At 35.4% G+C, this 21732-nt stretch overlaps 1 protein-coding gene across 9 annotated transcripts in view; it reads right to left on the bottom strand.

Moving 5' to 3' along the window:
• Positions 1 to 21732, bottom strand: part of LOC121330684 (receptor-type tyrosine-protein phosphatase C-like) — a 49966-nt gene that overhangs the window by 26062 nt on the left and 2172 nt on the right. Inside the window, exons 3-13 of one of the 9 annotated variants that reach the window (XM_041277398.1) lie at positions 12394 to 12489; positions 12190 to 12261; positions 11943 to 11963; positions 11767 to 11844; positions 11214 to 11384; positions 10644 to 10655; positions 8351 to 8590; positions 6298 to 6558; positions 5889 to 5987; positions 4924 to 4953; positions 4153 to 4275 (exon numbers count right to left, since the gene is read on the bottom strand). In XM_041277398.1, the coding sequence (XP_041133332.1) occupies positions 4153 to 4275; positions 4924 to 4953; positions 5889 to 5987; positions 6298 to 6558; positions 8351 to 8590; positions 10644 to 10655; positions 11214 to 11384; positions 11767 to 11844; positions 11943 to 11963; positions 12190 to 12261; positions 12394 to 12489 (1203 nt within the window). The remainder of the gene's footprint in view (positions 1 to 4152; positions 4276 to 4923; positions 4954 to 5888; positions 5988 to 6297; positions 6559 to 8350; positions 8591 to 10643; positions 10656 to 11213; positions 11385 to 11766; positions 11845 to 11942; positions 11964 to 12189; positions 12262 to 12393; positions 12490 to 21732) is intronic. The other 8 variants (XM_041277399.1, XM_041277405.1, XM_041277404.1 and 5 more) reach the window with 8 other exon arrangements.

Here is a 21732-nt window from a genome sequence, read left to right as displayed (position 1 = left end):
TCAGCGCCTTAGAAATTGCTTTGACACAGCTGAAACAGCTTGTTTATTCTGTTGACCTCACTGACAGCGGGCTGAAGAAAAAAAACAGATCCATTCTGTTTACGCGGTCTGAATACATCTGGTATAGTAGTTCAGCATTGTAGTTCCTTTCAGTGTCTTTTGTTAGCTGAAAGTGCAGCTTCAGCTCTTCGTACTGAGACAGCACTCGATCAACACACTGGCTAATTGCGAGCCATTTTGTGAAAGAAAGCTGCAAAATCTTCAGCGGGGCTTCTCCAACATCAATGGTGGCATAGAGATATCGCGGTATTTATTTTGACGCTGAGTGCTGTGGGAAAACCACGAGTACGTTTGTGATACCATGTACTCAGTGTTTCGAGGAAGTACGCCCATTGTTTTAGATGACAAAGACACAGTGCAGTGAATGACAAACACACTTAATGTACACAATTTTTGGATTCACCTCCCTTAGCTTTGTTAGTACCGAATTATTTTTCCCACACATTGTACTGCAAAAGTCTGTTGCCAGACCAATGCATCTTTCCACTTCCAGTTGGTTTTCCTTTAAGAACTTGAATACGGCTGTTGCAATGCTGTGAGAATCACCGGCTGGCAAACTAACAATCTCCAAACGATATCACGATACGTTCAAGTTTTCTGCTGAAGTACCTTAACACCACACAGAGTTGCTTGTTTGCACTGATGTCTGCGCCTTCGTCTACAACTAGAGAGTATGGCTCTTTGCCGATGTCTTCAAGCATCTCCTGATGAACAACCGGCCCGATGACATATTTTATAAGTTCTGAGCATTTTGTTCATTGAAGACTAATATCCTTCTGTGCAACTTCCCTGACTATGCATCCCAAAATATCTACTGTGAGGATGCTGGAATGGTAATATGGGCTGCCAGCTTCAACTCACATATTTTAATGGAATTGTCAACTTTTTTCTTAAATCCCGTGTCAAATAAGCTTCCTGCATTTGAAAATGGAGCCGCGTTTCTAGTGTGTTTCTCTGTCTTACAGTGAGCTAACAGATCGCTGTGATGTGCTCGCACTTCACATTTACAGTACCTACACGCTGCTTTTGAGTCATCGCCAGGCACACTGCTAATCCACTCTTTTAACCCTTTTTCTTTCGCCCAGTCTTGGCAGTATTTTTTTCCGTATTTAGCCCACTTACCCAGTGGCATCTCTGGTTCTTTATTTTTCTTAAAGCTTCTTTTCACTGGCAATTAACACAAGCGTTCGTCTCTCCTGTCCACTCACATGGTCATGCGCAACATGTTATTTTACAAGGAAACACAGTTTTACTTTTGTTTGTGTGCACTGCAGCAGGTAGGCTGCAAAAGTTTATTCATTTTAATAAAGTTATTCTATATATATATATATATATATATATATATATATATATATATATATATATATATATATATATATATATATATATATATATATATATATATATATATATATATACACTACCGGTCAAAAGTTTTAGAACACCTCCATTTTTCCAGCTTTTATTGAAATTTACTCTGAAATTAAAGGCATAGAACAAATAAACAATTGGAGATAAAAAAGAAATCATGGAATCGTTTTGTTTAACAAAATTTAATCTAAATTTTTGACTCATCAAAGTAGCCACCTTTTGCAGATATAACAGGTGAACACACTCCTGGCATTCTTTCTACAATGGAAATCAAAGTTCTTCCCAACACTGTTGCAGAAGTTCCCACAAATGTGTTGCACTTGTAGGTTGCTTTGCTTTCACCCTTCTGTCCAGTTCATCCCAAACCAGCTCGATGGGGTTTAAGTCTGGACGCTGTGCTGGCCATTCCATGATTTGAAGCCTACCGTCTTATTCTTTTCTTCTAAGGTAGTTCTGATATAGCCTAGAGGTAACCCCTGACCAACTAGACGTATACCAGAGGGTATTGCATGGCGCTGCAAAATGCTGTGGTAGCCGTTTTGGTTCAGGGTGCCACTCTGTGCAAGTCATCAACTCTGGATCCAGCAAAAGAGCCCCAGACCATCACGCTTCCTCCTCCATGTTTGACAGTTGGTGTCGCACACCGAGGAACCATCCTTTCGCCAACTCGATGGTGTACAAAAACCCTGCGTGATGAACCGAAGATTTCAAATTTTGATTCATCGGTCCATAAGACCTTCTTCCAGTCTTCAGTAGTCCACTGGCGGTGCTTCATGGCTCAGGCAGGCCTCTTTTTCTTATTTTGCCATCTTAGCAGTGGCTTTCTTACTGCCACTCAGGCTGTCAAACCTGCAGCTTGAAGTCTTCTCTTCACAGTTGAAACTGAGACTTGCTTACTTCGACCAGTGTTAAGCTGTGCTTGAAGCTGTTGTCCTGTGAGCCACCTATCACGCAAGCTGTTGACTCACAGAAACTTGTCTTCTGATTCTGTTGTGGCTTTGGGTCTGCCAGACCTCTTCCTGTCAGAGTTTTCTCCAGTTTCCAAGTGCCTTTTGATGGTGTAGGAAACTGTACTCACTGACACCTTGGCTTTCTTTGCAATTTCTGTAAAGGAAAGACCTACACTTAAGGGTTATAATGGTCTGTCTGTCTTCCTTTGTTAATTGCCTTTTTCTCGCCATTATTATAGCAATATACTACTTCCTGCAGTACAATACTGTCCAAATAATGCTTAAGAGGGTGTAGTAACACAGTTTGTTCCAACACTGCTTTTATACAGACAGAGGGTTTGTAAGTAATCAAAAAAAGTTGGGACACCTGTAGGAATTGTTAGCATCAACTTTCAAGGCTTAATTTACTTCCATTGCTGCAGAACAGCTATAAGTTGTTAACCCATTACTTGTTCCTTGAAAAAGGCCTTTTTGTATAACTCTGAAATACACATTATTTTTCAATTTTTGGTAACCTAAACTTTTTTTTTAACCTCTGGCAGTTTACCGCTTACCTTTTGTACCATTTCAGGTTATTCACTGGACTTGAACTGCTTAAATTTCCATAAAAACTGGAAAAATGGGGGTGTTCTAAAACTTTTGACCGGTAGTGTATATATATATATATATATATATATATATATATATATATATATATATATATATATATATATATAAAAAACCGGGGTATTACAGGAAAAGTAAATTTCGTGTAATTTTTTTTTTTTTTTGTAACAACAAATGAACAGAAGTTAAAAAATTGGAAAGGCAAGTTTCAAAAAGTATGTTTTGAGAAGTTTTTTAAAAATAGTCAAAGACTCAGATCCCCTGATCACTTTTTTGATAATTTAGGACACATACATTCAGTACACTTACTATTATCTTTAAATTTCATTTCTGATTGGCCCAAATTTGCACGTGTAGTAAAATAGTATAAGTAGTTAACAAACTAGAATGTGTAGTGTATTGCAATACTACACATAGTAATTTATTTGAAACGTATTCTATATTCCACTATGAAAAGGCACTGTATATATATAAAAAAAAAAAAGATAAATAAGAACGTGTAGTAAATATTTGTAACGCGTAGTTAATACCGCGTTTTTTGACCCCGTTGGCCTTCCATACAAACCTGATCCTCTGCAGCTGCTCTCCTAAACGTGCAGGAGCATTGCCACTTCACGTCTAAATAGTCACACATGGAAACTCCCCCAATGTCAAAACCAGTGGTCTGTATCATTGATATGGCCAGAGTTCAAATCTGGGGCAGTGAAAGGGTTCATTTTTTACATCTCAACATTGGTAATGGAACTTAAGTAAAGAATACAGTACAGCGGCATACCAATCACTAAGACAAAAAAAATAAATAAAAAAAAGTGTACTGTCTCTGTGCAACTACAACTTTAAAAGTCACATGAGCTCAATATGTCAGCCATGTTAGGCCAGAGGCCAATTTCATGGTCAGCAAAACATTTAGAATGAAGGGTTTACATAATACATGAAGTCACTACCTTAAAAAGGTTCCTGAGATTCAAGGCTTTGATACCAACTTAAATGAAGGCTATTGAATATGGAGAATGTGTGTTGGTGTGTGCATTGTACTGTACATTATGATAACACTGTTATTAATAATTTCAAAGTGTTTTATTATCGTTTCTTAGAAGAAAAATGATGGTGTTCAATTACATGTCTAATTTCTTTTAAAAATAAATGTAATAAACAAAATACTTACTTCCACAAGTTGTCACTTTTTGTGTGCTTGTGTTAATCGATACATTGTTGCAGTAGGATGTAACATAGCACGAGTATTCTGTAAATTCCTTCAGATTCTCAACAGTCTCTTCATCTTTGATAGCTGGAAATACACGACACAATGTCATTGATAATGTGCAAGCATCAGCAAGTTGAATATTCAGACTTTGTTTATAATGTATCACCAAGTAAGTGTAACCAGGTCAAAATGACCTGTTATCTTTTTACACATTGATTTGTTTAGTACAGGTTTTACATATTATTGCCTGACAATTTGTAATTGATTTGTATCTCTTTCTAGTTGCTTCTATACTCAGACCTCTTGATAATGCCTTATTAGGTACCATCCAATTTAATTATTGATAGTTTTATGCACCTGAACATAAACAAATGACTCTGTTTCCTGTATTTCAGATCTGCCATCTGAATAAAAAGAACCTGATAATTATTATTATTTTTTTTTTTCAGTGCTTTATCCCACTGAACTGGCGTAGCGTGGCTATATAAAAAAAAATAACCCCTTTGTGTTTTAAACCCATTTTGTAGATCCTGGAGTCATTTGTCACGTTGGACTTAGTTTCCTTTTGTTTTGATACACTGCAGTGCCATAGAATGTGCTGGTCCTTGCAAGTAAAAAGACACTTTGGCTGATCTAGCCTACATAACATATGTCTATGGAAGGCAACTATAACTGAACTCTTAATAATTACAAACATAAGAAGGAAAGAAAATGTAAGTTGTAGCTACATACTCTGTTCAAGAACATTTTCGGTAGTGGAATCTAGAAGAATGTGAATAAAGACACATTATTTGATAGCAATTACATTGTCTACATCAATGACAAATACAGACAATGGCTGGAGTACAAAAAAAATTTTGAAGCTTGGGTCAGTGTAAAGTGAGACTTACCCACAAAAAAGGTTATAGTAACATTATTACACTAAAGTTTCTTTAGTGTCATGTAGTGAATTATTATAGGGCTATAGTCATTAGTAGAGGCTGTGTCTGACAACAAGACAAAACATGTAAAAACATACAAGTGTATTTTCAAGTTAGTCACAACATTTCAGGTAAGAGTGAGAGTGAATCAAGCATTTAACCAATAATGTGAATCTGACAGTGATGAGGACATTATTGTAAATGATAAGTATATCACAGAGGCAATGGAAAAAAACATGATTTTATGCAGAGGTTAACATTGTTCTTACAGTGTACAAAGACACATCCAATTCAGAAAGGTGCTCCACAGTGACTGATGAGTTTGTCACTATTTTGATTGAAAAGCCAAAATAGGTCAGAATGCTTTATTTTTGTATTGGTGTTGATAAAATCACAAAAATACAAATGTCTATTACTGAAGTAAGGTTTTATTTGTTTCTAAGTGGTAAAATGTAGATGGCACTGTTTTTAGTGTGTGAATTTGTGTAGCATGGTAAAAACTAAACATTTTACTGATCATGGATGGTCAATTGCAGTACACACATAGTAATCAAACTTAAGTGAGTTTGATCCACTTACTTGGACTAATATTACTACCATTAATAATGCCAATTGAGACTTTATTTATTAATGTATTGAAGTAAGTAACCGGGTCAAAATGACCCGTTATATGTTGAGGTAGTTTGTATTACACCTCTTACAAAACAATCCAGTCAGGAAATATCATGGGATTTTTTTCAAATGTTTTGATGAAATTCATTCATTTGGAACTCCTACCTGTGTTTTTACAACCAAATCTATATTCCAGACCCTTAGATCTTTTCCATTTAAGGGTCACAGATGTGTTTTTTGCAGTGACACTGAGATCCAGTGGACCTAAACAAAACAAAATATACATGTAAATATCTATCTATCTATCTATCTATCTATCTATCTATCTATCTATCTATCTATCTATCTATCAAAACACAAAAACATGATTCATTTTTAATCTTTATTTTTTAATAATTATCCAAATTTCAGTGAGTGATTCCCTTTGTGAAAAGATCTAGTGACCGTCTTTCTTTATTTTTTCTTTATCATTGTTTATTTGTTTTTGCAGTCTTTTTTCAATACATGTCTTATCTTGTGTTAATTAACAGCCTGAGCGTAAAAAAAAAAAACAAAGAAAAAAACAAACTCATACCTGGTGGAACTGATGTTTGAATTTCTTCATTGATGGAGGTGTTACACGTAGTGTTTCCTCTTAAATAAAACATGTAGTTGGTACACAATTCAAGATCCGCAAAGATAACTGTCTTTTTTATTGGCCTTTCTGTGTTATCTTTGCAATTATCACAACTTACTGTAAGGTTTGTGTATTCTTTTGCCTTACTTGGGATATTAACCTCTAGCTCTAGAGCTGAGTCGTTAATGTACTTTCCAATCTTAAATTCAATCTTGGGGTCTGAAATAAGGACAAGAATAATAAGTATTAATTATCACATTGCCTAATATAAGAAACTTAAATTAAAAATAGATTGGATTAGATAACACATGCTTTGCACCAGTTATAGAGTGCACAATACTTTTTTCTGTAATATTTCAATACTATTTATATAAACAGTAAGTGAAGTTAGGAGGATACCCCTCTCAAAGACTAATCAGGTCAAATCTGCCCAGCAGTCTTGTGAGTGATCAACTGAAAACACACAATGCTTCCTTTTCACAGCCACATCACGTTCAACAAGGCATACTGGAGCCTGGACTTGCACCATATTTGTGATTTGAGGGGTTGTGAATTATAGGATACCAAACAGGATCTGACCATAGTATGATGTGAAGACTTAAGTATTATGTAATTACCACTATCTCAGAAAAAATCCTGTAACAGCAGTTATCATTAGGCCAAGTTACATGAGTGTTTGCTCTTCTTGAGACATCTGTTTCTCGTGAGATAAACATGGACATGGTGCCTTTTTATGTTTACATGTAAAGCCTCTCATTTCCCTTTGGATTGCCTAATTAGCCATGCTGACGGCCCAGTTAGAGTCTCGTTCTGTTAACCGTGAAAATCCCCAAAATACTGGGCCAAATCCGAGCGGTCGTTGAACAGGCATTTGGGCTATTGTATGGGAGGGGACGGATACTACTGAAGTGTACTGAAGTGAACGGCGAGCTTATTCCACAATTTTTTACAGCTTGCTGTGTCCTGCACAATCTGTGCCAGGACCGAAAGGAGGTGCTCTGTAAGGTTTATTTCTGTAACCCGACAATGTACTTTTATTTTGTATCACGTTTTTGTTTCGTTGGCTTGTTTTGTATCTCTATAACAAATATAGCCTCTACATTTGCGCTGTACTTGTATGACTGCTTTCCCTTAATAAAGAATTGGAATATTTAGTAGTATTGTTGATTCCCAACAAATAAGTTGAAAACATTTCACACCACATTTTATTTTGAGAGTGGGTTAAACAATATTTGTGTTGTCCTTATGGATATCAACACCCAAGCCTCTTCATTGCTCCAATGGATGTAAATGGAGGATGACATGGGGTTTGCACAGACATAAGTAACTAAGAGAAATGGCATTGGAGTATAGTTATACACATTTAAGCATAGTATTTAGTAGTACTTTACAATAAAGACGTTTTGATAGTTGTTGGAAAGCTATTTGCAAGTGTATTCTCCAGTAATGTACAGTAGCTGTAACCACCTGAATTCACAAACCCACAATGCAGTTTATCAAACATTTTAGTAATAGTTTTAAACAGAAACTTGGTAAATACAATCTGTATGATACTTTACAGACACATTTGGTGTATTCTGTGTATGATTAGCATTATGCAAAATTCTAGGGAAGACAGAGAAAAAAGTGGGGTTATCTGCAACATCAATCTGATAAAGGAAATACTGCAAACAAGACATTCATTTCCCTGCTGCCATCCTTGGACCATGCTTACGTATTCCCATGTGACTTTTATAGCAGCTTTAGGAAAGGACTTGAACAAGCTCATTAATATTTTAACGAGAGACTTTTGCATGTGTAAGTGGACGTTGATTTCACAAGTTTTTCCTGGAGTCTCACAAGAAATGGAGACTTTCACGGTAAAATACTGAGACCGTTTTTCACGAGCTTTCCCTGCCAACTTTCAATCACACATGTAAACTGGCCTATTGATCATTATGGTTTTAATAGAGTTTTTTTTTGTAAAATATGCCCCTGTAAATAGAACCTTCTTTTTTATCATTAGACCTACCCATTGTTGCTGTTTTAAAATGTTTTTTTCCTTTCAGTTGGCAGTTTCCTTGAGTGACATTGATTGTATAATTAGTACACGGTGTCAGGTTTGCAATCTTAACTATTTGGTTGGGTTTAAGATCAAATTGTTCGGTCCTGATGTAATCCGATCCCAATTCTGAATAATTCACAGTAACATTTCCTGTTGTACTAAAACTGATGTTAATTTTATATACAGCTTCTGAAATGTTGTATTCACCTGTGGATTTTATTTAAAAACAAAAAAACAAACAAACAAAAAATTAGCAATACAAGCAATAAAACAGTAGACTTAACCCCAATGAATGTATTAATTACCAGTAGTAATGCATTCTCAAACAACACATATATCCAGGGGCATGCTTAAGCAGGGCTTCTTTGGTTCTGTTGATTGAGACTTAATTAAAACATCAAGGAACCAGGCAATCAAGCAATAGTAATATCATAACTGTTTATTGCTCCTGTATTTGATGTCTGTACATATTTGTATGCTCTACTGATAAAGCCTGGATGTTCACAGAAAACAAAAGCCAGCGTTTTATCTTCAGTCACTAAACCAGCTACAGGTCTTTTTTTAGATCTATGATAGATAATGAAAATATTGACTCTGACCAGAATGTTTACTTGTTTGTCTTTTCATTTTGTCCAGTTAAATACATATTTGTTAGACAGCCTGCCCCTTCAGTCTGCTCCTGATTTTAAGCTTACCCATTAAATATTGTATATTCTTGCCTTCTAAATAACTTCTGAATATATAGTCAAAAGTTTACATACCCCAATGCAAATTTATAATTTCTTAAACTTCTCAAAAACAACTAATTATAGGAAAAATCTTAATTTGTATGTGTGGAAAACTGACAGAAGGGGTGTTAGCCTAAGGCTGAATAGAGCTCTGTTCCCTTGTTAGGAACATTTTTGAAAGGTTTGGGTAAAATAGACTGCAGTACCAATGAGCTGTACTAGAGGCTACAGGTTTTCAGAAATCTGAGATCCCGGGACAACGCTTAGGGCAGGTCTTCCCAACCCTGGTCCAGGGGACCCCATATGTCTTATTTTTTTCTTAAACCGTTTTAATTGTTCTCAACTCCTAAAAAACTACTGAGTTCAAGTTACTTATAAAGTGTTATAGTCAACTTGAAATGTGCAACTGTTTAGGATAGGGTTTCCCAAACCTGGTCCTGGGAGATCCCTGTGTCTACTGGTTTTCATTCCAAGTTCTCAGTTACTTAATTAACCTTTAATTTAACTGTTCATTAGCTTAATTAGACATTCTTAATTGTTTTCAGCTTTTAAACAGTTGGAGATACAATTTTATATGTAACTAGAAATTGGCAACTTTTTAGGAGCTAAAAACAATTAATTAGGTTACAATTAAGCACATTTCATTCAAGTAAGGGTTGATTAATTGAGAACTCAGAATGAAAACCAGCAGATACAGGGGTCCCCCATGACCAGGATTGGGAAACAATGGGTTAAGAGCCGAAAACAAGTAAAAAGTCTAATTAGGCAAATTATTAGTTAAATTTAGGTTTAGGTAAGTAACTGAGAGCTTGGTTGGAATGAAAACCTGCAGCCACAGGGGGTCCCTGAGGACCAGGTGGGGAAGCCCTGAGCTAGGGTATATTTTGTTAATAAGACAAAATGTATGTAACCGACTAAGACGTAGTTTCTAATGTATTGCTTGTTTAGTATAAAAACCTGCTGTTGTTGTGATTCGAGAGGTTGTTCTTTTTTTCTGGGAGAGACAATGAAGAGTGTGTGAAAACTGCACAACACAGGTAAACAGCTTAGCCGTCCTATTTATTTAGGAAGACTGATAACAGTTTAAAAGTTTATCTCCAAGGGAGTTAGGCATTTGTTTTGTGTTTTCTTTGTTGTAAATATTGTAAATGAAAGACTTGAAAACTTGGAAATTTGACTTTTCAGAGTTCTATTCTTGAAGCTGCCTGCGCATCACACGGTACATTACCACAATAATATATATATATTATATATATATATACTATATATATATAATATATATATATATATATATATATATATATATATCAAGACTATTGCAAACACTCACTGAGGGCCCCCTGCCAGGATCCACAATGCAGGGTGACTGGGATTTGAACATGACTCACAAAGCCCTCTGACAGCAATAACTTTACTACTGTAGATAAGTCATTGAGAGCTACAAACATCACATTGTTTTGCAGATACATATATTACTGGTAAATAAAATGAATAACAGATGAACACATTCCAAAATAGGTAACAGTACTTACGATCAATGCACTCTGATGTACGGTAGACGGGCACCATGAAAAACAAGTGACAAAAAAATAATCAAAATCACTCAGGTGGACATGAAATATTACGGCAAATTTAAAAGATAACGCAAAAAGTATTAAACAAATAAGAAAAAATTGGAAATGTTCATAGAAACTGCATTTTCTTTGTTTTTATATTCCCATGATTTATAATGAATAAACATTAAAAAAAAAAAAAAACTGGGAGTTCCATACAATATCTTTGATTCTGTATGTGTATATGGATTGCTTTGATTGATTTAAGTTGGATTATTGATCACTGATCAATAAAATTAATTAATTTAATCCAAATAGATATTCATTGATATTCATGGAACTAGACTGTTGACAGTTTATTCAAAAACAGCTCAGAACTGTTTGATGAATATCAAACTGTATTTTATTCAGAAAAGAGGCGCTGAAAACACATTATTTAAATAATCAACTAGTTCAATCTTAGTGAAGAGGGCCATTAGTGTTAACATTGAGACCATTATACAAGTTTCAGCCAGATGAAATTAGGAATCCTGAAACAACAGAGCCAACCTGAAGCCTTCCTGGTTTTAAAGGCTGATGAAGCTATCGTGGTGACAGTGAGTGCAGGAGTTGTTGTTTTGTTTGTGTTGTCTTCAGTGCTTGTAAGATTAGAACTCTCAGAGGAGGTGCCTGTGGGTTTGGTATTGTTGGTGGGTAGAGATGTACCAGTATAATTTTCTCCTGAAATTCCACCACAACAGAATGTGAACTTGAGAGTTAAAGGTAGTAAGATCTGCCACTGTTTATTTCAATCAAGAAAATCATCCCTTAGAAGTACTTCATGTCTAAACAATATTACTACATCAGCATTTTGTTTGCATGTAATTTCTCCATTATCCTTGACATTTTGTCACATACAATTAGAAACCACTCTTGCAAAGAAACATGCTGTACTTTACATTCACACTACATTAGGGAGGCTCAGCCTTGAATAATCCTTTCTTAGTTCTAGAAAAAGGGTTATAATTTTACACAATACAACTTTGAATTGTTTTTTCAATAGATTGCATATTATACATTTCTGGAAGTGTAATCCACAGTAAACACCAAGATGGACCGTTACCTTGTGATCCAGTATGGTTGGTGTTTGCATGAGTTGCAAGGGTGGTGGGTGCATGAGTGGTGATAGAGGTTGATGGCTCTGTAAATCACAAGCACATGTTTAAAACAAGAATACCACCTTCTTTACCATTCTGGGTTATTTAATTTACCATAGAAGCAAATTGTATTAAAGCTTACCTTGGGCTGAAAGACCTTGACCTATAAAATAAATAAACAAACAAACAAAAAAGATGTACATTAAAAACCTTTTGAATTCATGGGTTTTGTTTCTCAGTGTGACAAGATTGAAAAGATAACTGGGATTACATTACTAGTGTACATTATTTGCAGCTTGTTTTCCACTTGTGTAGTATTTGTTGTTGTACATACAGAATTGGATATAGTATTTAGAATTGTGCTGCTGAGTAAATAGTTAGAACTATACCTGGCGAGGCAGGAACAGCATTGGAGTCGGAAGACGGAGTTGCAGTGGTGAGTGCAAGAGTGGGGCTAAGGGCTGTGTATATAAATCACAAGTAACATGGTTTAAACAAGAACATGATTCAAACCTAGATCTACACAGTGCATGAGAAACAAACCCATTCATATTACCTATATTGTGCTGCATGAACACAAAAATCTGGTTTACCTGGTTCAGAATATTTAGTACCTGCTTTAGCAGGGGTGAGTGTAGTCAGAGTGGGTTTTACAGTGAGTGGAAGTGTGGATTTCTCATTGTTGTTACCTGCAAATAGCAAGAAATTAGAGCGTGATAACTAAAAGGCAATTAATCATTCACACGTATTTATCGAATTGTATATACATATGTCCAGCGTAGGTTCTGAGGAGTCAGTTTCCTCTCAAGAGACCAATAGGAAATGAGATTTAATGACTTTTCTAGAGGTTAACAGCCCACAGTGGCCATCTGTCTCTGCCACCTATCTTGGCAATGAATTGAGCTTTTTCTTTTTTCCTTACCTCAACAAGGGTCTTACATCTAAGTGTATTTATTGTTCTCTCAACAACATTACACCGTTTTTTTGTTTGTTTGTTTGTTTTTTAATACAATGTAGTTTGGTGGCCTGTTTCACTAACGTGGTTTAATAAAGCCATGCTTAATTTATCTATTTTGAGTTAGCTCTGTAGCGTGCACGGGGGAAGGCAGCAGCAGGGCTGGTAGGTGACGTAATCACATACAAAGACATGTGCCCGATCGATATACGATTCTTGCAAAGGAACCGGCTCTTTTGTACAGCACTATCGTTGCTATGCTGAAGTGCGAGGGGTCCCGGGTTCACACCCGCCCTCCGCTTGTGTGTGGATTGTCTCGCTCTGTGTGAACCGAGCTCGCTATACAGTACGTTTAGAGACAGTTGGACATATCATTTGAAGTCGACAGAGACTGAAATATAGTCTTATTAAGCTAGCAGTGCCGGAGTCTGCGGTGAAATATCCCAGATATACTCGGCTGAAGAGTGCACATCATGTGGAGTATTTTGCTGTTTCAGTGGAATACCTAAATAGTTAATAACTTATTTTTGCAAGAAAATTCTTCCCTGGTGTGGAGACACAACGCAAGGAAGACAGACCCCGGAACCTGGACTTTCCTTGCCTACAGGAGAGCCTTTGAGTACTTGTTTTGGATGACATGTGGACCAGTTGAAAGAGGCAGCGAAAGTCTTAAGTATTCAGCACGTAGTGTTTTTAAGCCGTTTATGAACTTGAGAATAAGCAGACCTTAAAATAAAACTAACATTTTATTTGAGGTAGAATGTAAGAAAAAGTATTATTGCTTTCTATTTATGCTTTGAGTTAATGAACACAATAGTAACTGTTTTGTTGTATGGGATTCATACACATTGATGTGGGTTTTACAAGGCAGTTATCATTCTGCGTTATAAAGCTAGAATCCAAATTAGCCGTCTTGATATTAGATCATTCTCGTAAGGTTGTCGGGTCGCAAAGAGCGTCTTTATCTTGCAAGAGTGAGAATTGCCTTCTGAACCAAAACATCTATATGAGACTGATTTAACGATGCTTTGATTATCAAATATTAATGACAGTAAATATCAGTGTTACTAACGATACCCCTGTTAAGACCAACCTTCGTCTTAAGTGACTGTCAGGAATGTGGCTGTAACCTTTAAAAGAATCTGCAATAGAGTGCTCTGGATCGCTAATCAGCTATCGGGAGTAGGGTGTCGTTGTTTATTTTACTCGCTGTGCTATTTAGTTTAGTTAATTCTTACTTTTTGTATTACTTTAGTTTTTGCACCTTTAAATTTGCTTGTATTTGGCTTTATTTCTAATAAAACTGTTCCTTTCACTAGAAGCGGTTTCCAATCTGATTATTATAGGTTGGTCCTACATGCTTTTGAATTAAAAAAAATGTATATGATTACAACTTAAACTAGTCCAAATACAAATATGCCCTGCACACTACAAGCCTTAATGTTTGTTGTAGTATTGTACATTACACTTTCAGTGTTAATACCAGTCACATTTAACACAACTCAAATCTGACTCCTTTAAAACTGTATGTATAGCTCCTGTTGAATAACAAAGCTGTTGCGTGCCCCGAATAATGATTTTGTAGCAAGTACAAAGGTAAAGGAACATTTATGCTAGTCTTTTGTATTTTGTGTGTATATCTTGGCTTATAGTAAGATGAAACCAATTCACAATTGGGCAGATTGGATGAGTTACAGCTACTGTACACATGTAGGGTTGGCGTTTATATTAAGTGTAATGATTGCTATTGACAAAAAACACATCAACAATGTGTGTATAGGACATTGCTGCGCCATTAGTTATACAGTATTTTACAGCAGAAATGTTTGTAAAAATAAGTCTGACAAAGATGTCTTTATTTAAACTCTTCTTGCGCTGTTTTTTTTGTGGTTATTTCTACTTCTGTTTGTTTCTTAATTTTCTTGTGAACGCGTTTTGACAGGAAGTGGGTGGTGCTAACAATGGTTAACAACAGCAGTTTCTCTAAATGGTTACTATGGTAGCAGCCTAATCAGTTGATTTACTCAATTTGGGCGCTAAACCACAGCTTCCCGAATACGAAATACCAGTTCCCTCTTAGCGCAAGATTTTTGTTGTATATCTATAAAACAATGCAGTACATTTTGCTGCAGATTTTCACTATGCTTATACCTTCCATTTGTTTTCCAGAATTTATTTTTACTTGCACTTTCACTTTTCTTGCCATGATACTAGGTATGAAAAGAGAGAGAGAGAGAAAAAAAAACACCTGTTAATTTTAATAACCTTGAACCAAATAACTGTGTCTTACAGGTACTTGAAACTTTCACATGCATTCGATTGCATTTGAACATAGTAAACTAGGAGGGGTCCTGTAACTGGTAAATCAAAGTGAAAATAAAGATAATAGATAGTTTTCAAGGAATATACTGTATTAGCGATATCTTAAAACAGCCTCTGCATTCAAACAGGGGCTGCCCCAATGCAAGTATGGGAGGAGAGAATTACAGTAACACACAATAAAAATTCCAAGTCAGCCCCTCTAATTCAAACATCAAAAATACCCCCCCCCCCCCCCAAAAAAAAAAAAATCAGCTACTACCCCTAACAAAAAACAGGCAGTAAATGCCTATAAAACTGTACAATTCAGCAGCACCAGCTGTCGTGTATTTACCAACAGTTTTGGAGCTGTATAAGAAAAGAGCCAACAAAGTAAATAGAAAATCACTTAACATTAGCTCTCCAAACGGTAGGTTCTCTACTTTTCTATGCTCTGGAGTATTCTGGTGCTAAAAGAACAAGCACCCCGAGTAGCTGTTTTTTCCACTTACTCCTGGCTTTTGTTTATGGGGTGTTGGCAGACGAAAATAAATAATGTTAAGAATTATAACTGATATATATAAATGGACTATAATATTATTTGACACTCACATATATATATATATATATATATATATATTATATATATATATATATATATTATTATATTTTATTATTATTTAAACAAGTCTGGTCTGTATAACTGCAGAAATACAGAGCCTCAAGTATTTTTCCTACAATACCTACAGAGAAACTGTGGGAAATGATATCGACTGTGAAGTGACTACTAGCAGCCTATAGAGGGAGCAACAGTTACATGGCATTTGATTAATGATGAAAAGTAAAAGGTAAAGCTCTTCATTGGCATAGATGGGATTTGATTTGTTCACACTGGCATAGTGAAATAAACGCATGTGTAATAATAATTCATACTATCTATCTTTGAATGGTGCTGTAGCAAAAATAAAAAGCATATGCAGTATAGATCAAAACTACATCTGCACATTTGCATCTTTGTAGAAAGGGGCTGCAGCTCAAAATCAGCCATGCATTTTAAGGTTAAATATAGACTTACAGCTCAGTGTTGTCATTGCTCAATACAACTAAAGAAGCTGCTGCTGAAATTAAAACCTGTGTGGAACAATTATTATTATTTTGGTCCCCCAAAATATATAAAGTTAATTATCACATATACTGTTCATTTCCTTCCTTCTAACTAGTAACGAGACAAACAGATGCATGCAGAACAACTACAACTTAGGCATTTGTCATCCCTTTTATACCAGACCCCTTGCTAACTATATATCCTGATATCCCTGAGTAGCTAATGGTCTCCTCTTCAGATATAATCAGAAGACTTTAGTGTGCAAGCTTTGCACTGCAATGCAGAAAGTCTGGGCTATGTTTTGCCAATTTTACCCCATGTAGAACCCTTTGCTTACCAAATATAATATTATCCCTGAATATATACTTCATCCCCATACCAAATACTGTGCATACATGATTTTAATGAAATTGGACTCATAAGTGCAGTTGTACCACCAATTACTTTATACTCCATTTACCACCAAGATTGGGTGAGGCTGTTCCTCATCTTGCTCCCAACGATTGCTTTTGCTAAGACTGACACTACATTTAAGAAATACAAAAACAAAGAAACAATCCCTAACAAAACAGTCTTTAAAGGCAGGTCTATAGGGTCCACATTTCTGTTTTATTCCAGTACTAGTATGATATGGGGGGCTTCAGTAAATCTTGCTTTTTTGGAGGGAATTCACTTACAACCATGATGTGACATTATTAACAATGAAGCAAGTCCTTCATCAAATAAAGTACAATTCCTGTTCTCATTGTTTGTTGTGTTTTTTTCTTTTTAAATCTGATTGTCAGATTGTGTACAGCTATATTAGCATCGTTTATACAGTGGGTAGGCAGCAGATATTTTACATTAACACAAAACTCAAACTGCCTCATACCCACTAATGAAAGCCAGACCATGGATAATTTTATATTTTCAGTAAATTCCCACCACATTAAAATGTACAGGACAAAGGTCACTTGCTGAAATAAGTAAGCATCATTTGTTCAAGCAAATTTTAAGAATTAAAAAAAATATATATATTCCAACAAACTTTAATAAAAGGTGCAGGTGTTTTTTGAAAATGAGATTAAATGAAATATGGTGTTGCCAGTTCCTGTAAAGAGAATGCGTTATGGAACAATAAATAGTTAGAGGATGTGGTTTTTCTCTCTCTTTTTTTTATCTATGCTTTACAGTCATCTCTGTTGTGCTGCTGCAAGCTACACACTGCACTGCATGGATTAGCCAGTCCTGCACCCACTTGTACTGCAGCAAACCCACAAAGCAACAAAGTACAATGTAACTGCAGTGTTGTTACCGACATTTGAAGTTAAGCATTAATACATATCATATGTGAATCATGTTCACACCTTGGTAGTCTCTGGTAAGTATATACGTAGGTATAATTTGCAAATACAGAGTAAGATTAATTTTATAATATATATAATAATGAGAGGCAAGGGTGGACAGTAATATTTGCGAGCCTTTTATTATGCATTTTTTGCATATGAAAGAAAAATAGTGACCATTCTTGGCACAAATATCTTAGTGCTGTAGATTTAATGAAGCAATATACTACCAGCAGTGCAACAAGTCACCATTCCTGGAACAAAATAAGCTTTCTGTGATGCGCAAATATTTATGGCTTTACAGTATTTTCTTTAAATATAGCTGATACAGCATACGTAAATAACTAAATAATATAAATAAATAACAGAAAATGTTGTTGTAGTTCATACTGCAAGTTTTTTTTTTTATTTCTTTTGTAGTATGTTTTGTAATTCATTTTCTGTTAAGTCACAGAATCGACATTCAGCAGTTTTATCTTTCAACCATTTTATCTTGTTAGGAGTGGAGATGGAGGGCGTTCCTTTGAAAAGGGGCGGGACTGATAGTGATGTGAATTAATCACATAACAGATTGGAGACTATTGCCCGGTGGTGTAAGGATATTAGGGAAATAGTTCAATTTATTTTTCCTCCTATGATGAGTTTTTTTTCCAACCATATCTAAATAAGTGATGATGGCTCTACCGTGTGATAGTTGGCCTCGACAGGAGTTATCCGTCCTGAGCCGAAGGCGCTAACGAAAGTCAAGGTCAACTATCGCACGGTAGAGCCATCATCGAGAGGGTACTATTGCTATTAGAAAATTATTTTTACCACTGTTGTCTTTAAAAAAAACACCTTCAAATCTAGATTTACCTTGAACTTGCCCTGATTAATTAGACACCTTTCTGCTGAGTAAAGATGTTCTAAGAAAATAGTCCAGAACATTTTTTTTCAAATAAAGAACAAGGATGACATTCATATAAAGAGAAAAACAATTAGTTTTTATTTAGTAAATTGATTTTTATTTTTTATTAACTTGTTAGGGTTTTAAACCGCCACTTATAAATCAGGACATTGCCTGATGATGTCAGTGTAGGATGGAGTCTGAACTACCAATACAATCACTGATTAAATAGAGTCTGAACAACCAATACAATCTCTCATTAAATACCACTCTAAAATGCCTCTTAACTCACCATGTTTCTACCTTCAGCCAAAGCCTTTCTTTCCTGAATCTATATATGAATGGAGCAATATTACTGAACTGTCCACGTCTCGCTTTGTTGTTGCTGAAAGATGCTATGTCTGTACGCCAGTTGAGCTGACAGTCTGTGATTGGCTTTCGGCAGTTGCTGGTACAGGATTGGTTGTTTTTGTCAATGCAAAGTAGTTTGGTGGATAATAAAATTTATTTGGACCAATTGTCTCTTTGTTTAGTATTTACTGTCCAACAGATGTGAATTATGCTTAAAAAGTCAAACGTGCTATATAGAGCCCGCTAGAACTGGAAGCTGATTGGCCAACGGCCAACTGAATCCTTTTCTAATCTGAAATATTAGATAAATGGCTGACATTAAAATAAAATTAAGAATTCCAGTATGATTCAACAACCTAGTGTAACTTATGTAATAAAAGCATGAATAATCAAGGTGAGAGCTGCATCACTCTCTTGCACTTTGTAACGGTATGACTTAACTTAATATAGTCCACTGTGTGGCAGAGTGAGAACTGTTAATAGCAGCATGACCTTCACAGAACACTTCCTCTACAACCAGAACAGGAGATATACACACAAGTTTCATTTTACACTACATTGTTCTCACACTATAGATATTGAGCCCTGCAAGACAGTTGTCATTTCATTATAATAAGCTGCCAGTTAGTATCACAAAACCGGTTATAAGTTTGTATGGTCATGGCTCCCATTTGCCTCCCATTCCCCTAGCACTTGTCTTGTCATTATTAGGCAGAACACACACAGGGTACAGTCTCTGATCTGGCTCCTATCTCCTGACTACAGCATTAGAAAGGTGGAGGAATGCAGAGGTGTAACTTATTCAAAATAAAAATCCTGTCAGATAACATCTTCATTTTAACACTTCCTTTTTTTTACTTCTTAGTCTATTTACATGTTTGTTGCTCTCAGCTTCTAACTGGAAATGTAATGACTCAAAAACTTAAAATGGAGTAGGAAGTGACCTGCTGTGATATAGAGAGTGTTAGCTGCAAAGTGCTGTCGCAGCAGGCTCAGCAGTAGAATTCAATACATAGTGAATATATTACTAGCAGTTAGCTTATTTGTAACAAAATCTTGTACATTCAATGTGAATCCTGCTATAGCTCATAAATGAGAAAATTATAGGTGAAGGTGGGTTTGTATTGGCAAAGAGATAAAAAGGGAATAGCTAAATATAGACAACAACCCTTGTTTTGGATTCAGCTTCTTTTGCTCAGTCGTACTAAGTTGTGGCTCGTTCAGTCCCTTTCAATCCAGGACCTTGTTCCAACCAGTTCCCTAGATTTAATAACTGAAGGTTTAAATAAACAAATAAAGACCTGGTTGGAAAGTAACAAAGGCCTGGGCTGTTTAACTGAATAATTACAGACAAGGTTGAAACAAAAATTCTGGACTGGAATTTAGGTAAACTGAAATCTGAGGAGAGTTTTTGGACAATAAAACTACAGTACATTTTGCCCTCTGACCACTCATATCCACGGGGCAATGGGTTTACATTTACATTAAACAAGAAGTAAAGTCTCACCCAAAACAACAAACAGAGAAAATACATATTTGTTTTTTTATATTGTGTCAAAGTTAAACAATAGTACTTCAAACAAGTTCTGAGAAAAAAGCAGCAGCTACAATCAAATTTAAATTATTGAAATGCTATTACTAACTCAAAATTATATGCATTACATGGTGATAGACTCGACCATGCTCCTGTTAACGATCTGCATGCAATCTTGACTTTTAAGCACTTCCGTAAAATGCAAGACTTTGTCTGATCATTTTTTTTTTTTTTTAGTAGCACATTGGTTTAGTTCTGCATTATTGGTACGTTTGAAATAAGGAACTACTTTCTCACACTCTGTGTGTTTTACTTGCATTGCATTTGTCAACAACACTTTAAAATACTGGCCACAAATTCATATTAATTCCTCGTATGAGTTTCTCAGGGGTCTCATTTGAATAATCAATGCTTTGGTGTTATTTTATAACAATTGTTATAGTCCTGAAGATTTCTTTTAAATAGTCAAGTGGACCACCACAGGAATAGCAGCTAATATCCCAAACATGTTTTCTGACCACTGTGCATGTATTGCTGATATACAGTATGGGCCTTTTCTGTGCAGCTTCCTCTTTGAATGCAATGGCATATTGTGCATGCTTATTTATGTATGTTTTTAATGCTGATCATGTCTGCCTATTAAATTTATTACAGTGATCATTATTATTTTACATATAGAAAAATTAAGTGTCCTTTTACTTTAGTAAAGTGTGGGGGGTGGTGCATCCTGTTTTGTGACGTTTTAATGGTCCAAAGGCACTTTAATGTAGCAGTTATGATTAAACCATCAGTGGTATTTATATTAATTGACAAATCTGATTAAACCCAACAAGACAGTAAACACAGGTTTGGTTTTAAGCCTATATACTTCAAAAACTCTGTGGTTCTAAATCATGCAACCTAGAATCAAATCAAAAATGCCTGTGTGGTGTTGAACCATTATCAAGGGTTGAATAACACTGTCAATGCATGTGACAACTGTGAACAATAGAAAGATTGTATTTGATTTAACTTCCAATAAAACTAGAGTTGGAGATGGTGTTTCAAATGATTATCTTTCTTTTTTTAGGTGAAATTATATTTTAATTGTTCTGTTCAGGAGCAGAATCACATTTTATTTGGCAGGCTTTTGTATATTTTTCATAAAGTGCCTTCATGTTGCAGTAGTAATCCCTGACAAAATGATGTTGGTCTTTTAAACATTTTCCCTTAGCATAACGTATATTATAAATGCATGCACAAATAATCGGCAACACTTTTGTTTTATAATCTGTTATAATCGGTCAATATTACATCTATAACTGTGTTATAAATGGTGCAATAAACCACATTAGACAGTACTTAGTATGGTAACAGGATACAGCAATACAGTCGTATAATGAAACTGAAGCATTTATCGGAACCCTTTTAATTACTATAACATGACCAAAGCTTCATACAGATACAATAGTCTATCATTTACATGTTATTGTAAAAAC

The sequence above is a fragment of the Polyodon spathula genome, chromosome 18 (assembly GCF_017654505.1).
Source record: "Polyodon spathula isolate WHYD16114869_AA chromosome 18, ASM1765450v1, whole genome shotgun sequence".
Taxonomy (NCBI): Eukaryota; Metazoa; Chordata; class Actinopteri; order Acipenseriformes; family Polyodontidae; genus Polyodon; species Polyodon spathula.
This window is presented reverse-complemented; position numbering and strand designations above follow the sequence as displayed.